Source organism: Phyllopteryx taeniolatus, chromosome 3, assembly GCF_024500385.1.
Source record: "Phyllopteryx taeniolatus isolate TA_2022b chromosome 3, UOR_Ptae_1.2, whole genome shotgun sequence".
Lineage (NCBI taxonomy): Eukaryota > Metazoa > Chordata > Actinopteri > Syngnathiformes > Syngnathidae > Phyllopteryx > Phyllopteryx taeniolatus.
In genome coordinates this window covers 25,893,209-25,899,208 of record NC_084504.1, presented here as the reverse complement: position 1 = coordinate 25,899,208, position 6,000 = coordinate 25,893,209, and the positions used below count along the sequence as shown (strand labels likewise).

Sequence of the window (6,000 nt, the reverse complement as noted above, 5' to 3'; positions counted from 1 at the left end):
TCATTTAAAAAAAAAAAAAAAAGCACAGAGGTTGTTACGATGGCAGACACTTTGGATGACCATCTGTCTTGACTAGTTCTGCAACTAACGATTATTTTAATGATCAATTCATTTGTTGATTGGTTTTTTTCCTGATGAATCGGATTAAGAAAGAGCTTGTTTAAATTTCTATCCCTTTATTCAAAAACAGGACATTATTTCAAACTGACAGTGCAGAAATGCATAAACAGAAATTGTTTGTTGATTCCATTTTTTTATTTGGTCCGTCATGTGTCAGAAAATCGGCAAAAAATGTGGACCACTGTTTTCCAACGTTAAAGATGTTTGCAAATGTCTTACTTTGATGAAACACAAAGATAATTAGTCTGATTTATTATTATTATGAATTCTGCGGATTTTGACATTTTTAGGTTCAACAATGTCTGTAAACGATCAATTGAGTGAGAGAAATCGTTATCGGTTAGTTTAATAATCGCCTAGTATTTGATGAATCGCTGCGCGTTCTCGTCTTGACCTGTTGGTGGGAATTGCTTGTTCTCTCTCTCTCTCTCTCTCTCTCTCTCTCTGTCTCGCTCTCTCGCTCTCTCTCTCCATCTCCATCCATCCCCCCACACACACATGCAGGGACGCAATGCACCTCCCCTTCCCCATCCTCAGTGTGTGCACGCCGGGGCTTAATGCGAGTCCCCGCATACAGAGTGTGGAGTGCGGAGCGAGGCGGTGCGCATCATCGCTGCTTATTTTCCTCTTTTGGGATCCCTCCATCCTGCTGTGGAAAAGAAGAGTGCCCACCGTACAGCTCATTTGCCTTCTCTTATATGAGCATTTCTTTTTTTCTTCTTCCCAATTTGGGAAAATGGTCCTCGTTCCAGCATCGAACTAAAAGTATTTGCTGTGGAAGTGACTAGGGAACCAACGGGGGGGAATACAAATGCTGGAAGTTTTGGTTCTCGGATCGCTCCATTGAGTTTTGGATTTTGCCGTGCGTTTGCAGAGGAGGGTGAAGCTGAAGCATCCAAGGAAGGCTTGCAAATTTGTTCCCTCCTCCCTCCGCTGCAGCTCGCCGTCTGCGGCTTTTGCAGCTCTCCTCTTGACCGCGCTATGATTTAACACCGGGGAGGACCACCACTTATCCCCCCCACTCCTCTTCCTTCTCCTCCTCTTCTTCTTGCATCCTGGTGAAGAGTAAGCGGCTCCTTACAGATGGACTAAAAAAAAAAAAAAAAAAAAAGACAGGAAAGACGTCTTTTTCTTGGATTTGCTCTGCTTTTGAATAAGGAGGAGACTATCTATTCATCTTGTCTATCCATCGATCTGTTTGGACACCATGAGAGTTCTTTGGGCGATGTTGCTCATGGCTGTCATTTGGAGCCACGAGTGGAAATGTGCGCTCTCGGACTCCATCATCCACATTGGTGAGTACATTTTTTTATTTTATTTTTTTTTATACATACTTTCTTTTGGTAGCGTTTTGTCTAGGTTTTGTAACCCAAATTATTCAGTGTTGCATTCTTCCACTCGAAACTAGATGTCTCCCATGCGTCAACTTTCCATTTTAACTTGCCTCTGAACTTCAATTGCACGCATCCCCTCGCACAGGGAGGTGTCGTCTCTCTATAAGCGGATTGATCAATATAAAAGACCCGCAGGGTGCGACGCATCCGGAATGTCATCGTGAGTGAATGCACTTTGGGGAAAACAGGTGTTTTTTTTTTAAATTATCAAGGAGATGACATATAAGGTTCTTCAAAAACATAAAAAATGAAAAAAATGCAACGATGGCAACCATTGTATCCATCGCGGGCATCCGCAGTGCCAGCACACAGGAAGAGAGAGAGAGAGAGAACCAGAGAGAGGAATAAATCACGTCCAGCCGTCTTTGCTGCCTCCAAAGTGTGGCACTGTTGCATTAGAGCAGGGGGTGTGGAACCCAAAGCCCGTGGGTCATACGGGGCCTGCCAGAGCATTTCATATGGCCTGCGATGCAATTCGAAATAAATAAACAAATACAAATAAAAGACTGACCTGTTATTAAAAACTCCCGATACATTTAACTTACAAGGGAAAAGCTCCCCCAGTTCCCATCCTCTGCGTTTTGAATGCGATGAGTGCAGTTTTAGGTGGTGTGTGTATGAGGACGACGGGGCTGGAGGTAGTGTTGGGTGCGCATAACGATTGCACAACTTGAATGGCCTTGGAAAAAGACAGAGAGAGAGAGCGGGGCCGAGACACCATCATGAAGATAAGCACCTGTCCATTTGGAAGTGTATTAGGACTGCATCCTGCAAGCGGTTAAGATGGCATCTATCTATCTATTTTTTTTACTGCTTTATTCTGAAAATAACGTGTCAGTGTGGAGGGGGGAATCTCAGACGATTTGATCCATTTATGGAGTCAATTTAAGCATCTTCCTGGATGCAGTTTGTCAGGAGCAGAATCTCCATGAGGTCCTGCATGGAGGTCAGGGGTCGAAATTGCATTGCCAATGATAACCATGAAGTGATAAGAGGATTGATATTTCGGAACAGTAATTATATTCTTTAATTGCAAAGTGAGGTGTGGTAGACATCTCTAATCTAAAAATTCAGCGGATCACCATGTGACTCTTCGGTTTGATCCCAGCAGCGGCGGCGTGTTCTGCAATTGTCTCGCCGCACGACATGGAAACCTCATCGTTCTGACACACTTACATTGGAGTGTTAAAGCTCTTGGCTACAGAGACTGTATGAGACTGTTCTCTAAAGGCTTACCAACAATAAGGCAGTACTGAAAGCGGGTCACGGTTAACTGGGTGTGTATTTGATGTGTGTATCAGCAGCGGGCTTAGATTGGGGAAAAATGGTGGCGCAGCAACATCTTAAGTGGGCTACATACCAGACAGTCACTGAGTCCAATGTACTGAACGACACAGATAACAAATAGTTCAGACGATTCATTCCAAACTTCACAACTTAAATCTGCTCTATTGTTAGTATAGTGGCTGGATGAATTAGCTACTTTGTCTGGTCGTTGATTATTCATCCAGGTTCCGAATCTAGAACAAATTCAAAGGTTTGTGACTCATACCGAAACTGCATGCCAACATCTAATTGAAAGTCATTCACACCTTTTTGTGTCATGTCTGCGTTACAAAAATGATCGGGTCCGGATTCTGAATCTAGATCGAGATGAAAAGATTTTGGGTCACAAATCAAAATGTCATCGATTTTCAACAAAAACTGTTTACAGCTCTTTGCGTCCTTTTGTTTTACAAACTTAATCTGGTTTAGATTCTGAATTCAGGACAAGATCACAAAACACTACACACCAACGTTTCATCAAAAGTTCTTTTCGAGTTACGCTACAAAAATGATCAGGTTCAGATTAACGAATCTCAAGATCCAAAGTTAATCAGTTAGTCAAAAAGAGGAAAAAGTCAAAGATTTTTCAAGTTATCCATAAATAACTTAGCTTGTCTGTTTTCCTTACAAATGAACAGGCTTTTCTTTTTGCATGAAACCCTACAAAAGAAGTTATTACTCGTCTGCCTTATTTGTGCAGAGCAGACAAGCAAGCATTTTTCTGTTGGAAGACAATGAAAGCCTTGTGTGGCGCTTTGTTGGCGAGTCGCATTTATTCCTCCTCTAGTTACGACTCATTGAAGCAGTGCATTACGGGACTCTTGCATTAACAAATGTGAGTGCAACCTGGTTTGCAACTTCTTTGATTTCACTTCTTTCTGTCCCCCTCTCCTCCTCGCCACTTTGCCTCAATAGTTCATTTCATTGCAAGGCAAACGTCCTTAGACTCACAACACAAGGTTATCAACGACAACAAACAAACAAACAAACAAACAATACTGTCTCTCTCCTTCCGTCGCCAATCCATCTGTTCTTGCCACCTCAGCACAATGGCTATAAACCAGAGTACACGAGAGGATTGCTTTTTCTCGCAAGTGTTTCAATGAAATGGACGTGACATTGAGGAGCATGTTGGTATTTTAGCAAACCTCTTTACTCCAGTCTAACCTGTGTGTATGAGTGTTATTTTGACTTAGAACTGCATGACAAAAAGGTAAAAAAAAGAAAAACGAAAAAGTAGCATAGGCCGCAGGCGCATCGCATTGACATGTCAGAAGTAATCCCTCTTTAATCTCTTTGTTGCTGCTAAAAATGGAATGAGGGAAGGCCAGAGAGATGTATTTCAAAGGGGATGGGGTGGGGGGGGGGATCTGTGTACCCCTTGGCTGTATTTAGACCCTTTTTAACCCCTGAATTTAATCTTGTTAATATCATGCATTAAATTATTTTCTGACATTGACCACACCAACCCAGAAACCACCACAAAGGCTAACCCGTTAGCATTCGTGTTGCTCATTTCGATGAAGTGGTTTTTTTTGTTTTGTTTTAAATTATAACTGCTCAGAATGGAGATTTTGTGTCACGAGTTCAGTGATGATTTAAGAGGGTGAATAAGGCAGCCTGTGAGGGTCAAAAAGCTTTGGCTTAGTTTTCCATTAGAAATGCTGAACTCGTAATTAGTTATCAATAATGTTGACTAAAGCCTTTAGCCTATATTAAGCAGGTCCATAATAATAATAATACTCCATACTCCATAATAGTCTCTGGTTATTTATTCTGAATTAATTTTAGACACTGCACTTAGTACAGGGCATGATTGATTGTACAACCCCAGTTCCAATGAAGTTGGGACGTTGTGTTAAACATAAATAAAAATTGAATACACTACAAAGACAAGATATTTAATGTTCAAACTGATAAACTTGATTGTTTTTAGCAAATAATCATTAACTTGGAATTTTATGTCTGCAACACGTTCCAAAAAAGCTGGGACAGGTGGCAAAAAAGACGAATGCTCATCAAACACCTGTTTGGAACATCCCACAGGTGAATGGGCTAATTGGGAACAGGTGGGTGCCATGATTGGGTTTAAAAGGAGCTTCCCTGAATTGCTCAGTCATTCACAAGCAAAGATGGGGCGAGGTTCGCCTCTTTGTGAAGAAGTGCGTGAGAAAATAGTCGAACCGTTAAAGGACAATGTTCCTCAACGTACAATTGCAAGGCCGAAAACCAACATATCACCACATGGGCTCAGGAACACTTCAGAAAACCAATGTCAGTAAATACAGTTCGGCGCTACATCCGTAAGTGCAACTTGAAACTCTACTACGCAAAGCAAAAGCCATTTATCAACAACACCCAGAAACGCTGCCGGCTTCTCTGGGCCCGAGCTCATCTATGATGGACTGATGCAAAGTGGAAAAGTGTTCTGCGGTCCGACGAGTCCACATTTCAAATTGTTTTTGGAAATTGTAAACGTCGTGTCCTCCGGGCCAAAGAGGAAAAGAACCATCCGGACTGTTATGGATGCAAAGTTCAAAAGCTAGCATTTGTGATGGTATGGGGCTGTGTTAGTGCCAATGGCATGGGTAATTTACACATCTGTGAAGGCACCATTAATGCTGAAAGGTACATACAGGTTTTGGAGAAACATATGCTGCCATCCAAGCAATGTCTTTTTCATGGACGCCCCTGCTTATTTCAGCAAGACAATGCCAAACCACATTCTGCACGTGTTACAACAGCGTGGCTTCGTAGTAAACAAGTGCGGGTACTAGACTGGCCTGCCTGCAGTCCAGACCTGTCTCCCATTGAAAATGTGTGGCCCATTACGAAGCGTAAAATACGACAACGGAGACCCCGGACTGTTGAACAGCTGAAGCTCTACATCAAGCAAGAATGGGAAAGAATTCCACCTACAAAGCTTCAACAATTAGTGTCCTCAGTTCCAAAACGTTTATTGAATGTTGTTTACTCAATTTTGAATGGACTCGCCTCGTGTCCCTGTGCGCATGGTGTGCTGCATGGCAATGTACCGCCCCCCTTTTACTTTATGAGGGCTGCTCGTATTGACACGCAGACAGCACAGGTGGGCGGATGAGCGCCGGTGTGTTGCCTCTTGATTAGTTACACTGCTTGATTTATGCAGTCACGTTAAATC

The 6,000-nt window shown here is 42.5% G+C and overlaps 1 protein-coding gene across 6 annotated transcripts in view; it reads left to right on the top strand.

Moving 5' to 3' along the window:
* The first annotated feature begins 683 nt into the window (after positions 1–683).
* grid2 (glutamate receptor, ionotropic, delta 2) overlaps positions 684–6,000 on the top strand; it is a 456,195-nt gene continuing 450,878 nt past the window's right edge. For all 6 annotated transcript variants that reach the window (XR_009787777.1, XR_009787779.1, XR_009787778.1 and 3 more), the window contains exon 1: positions 684–1,415. Coding sequence is in view for 3 of the 6 variants with exons in the window: in XM_061767886.1 (XP_061623870.1) it covers positions 1,328–1,415 (88 nt within the window). In the remaining 3 variants the exon portion in view is untranslated. The remainder of the gene's footprint in view (positions 1,416–6,000) is intronic.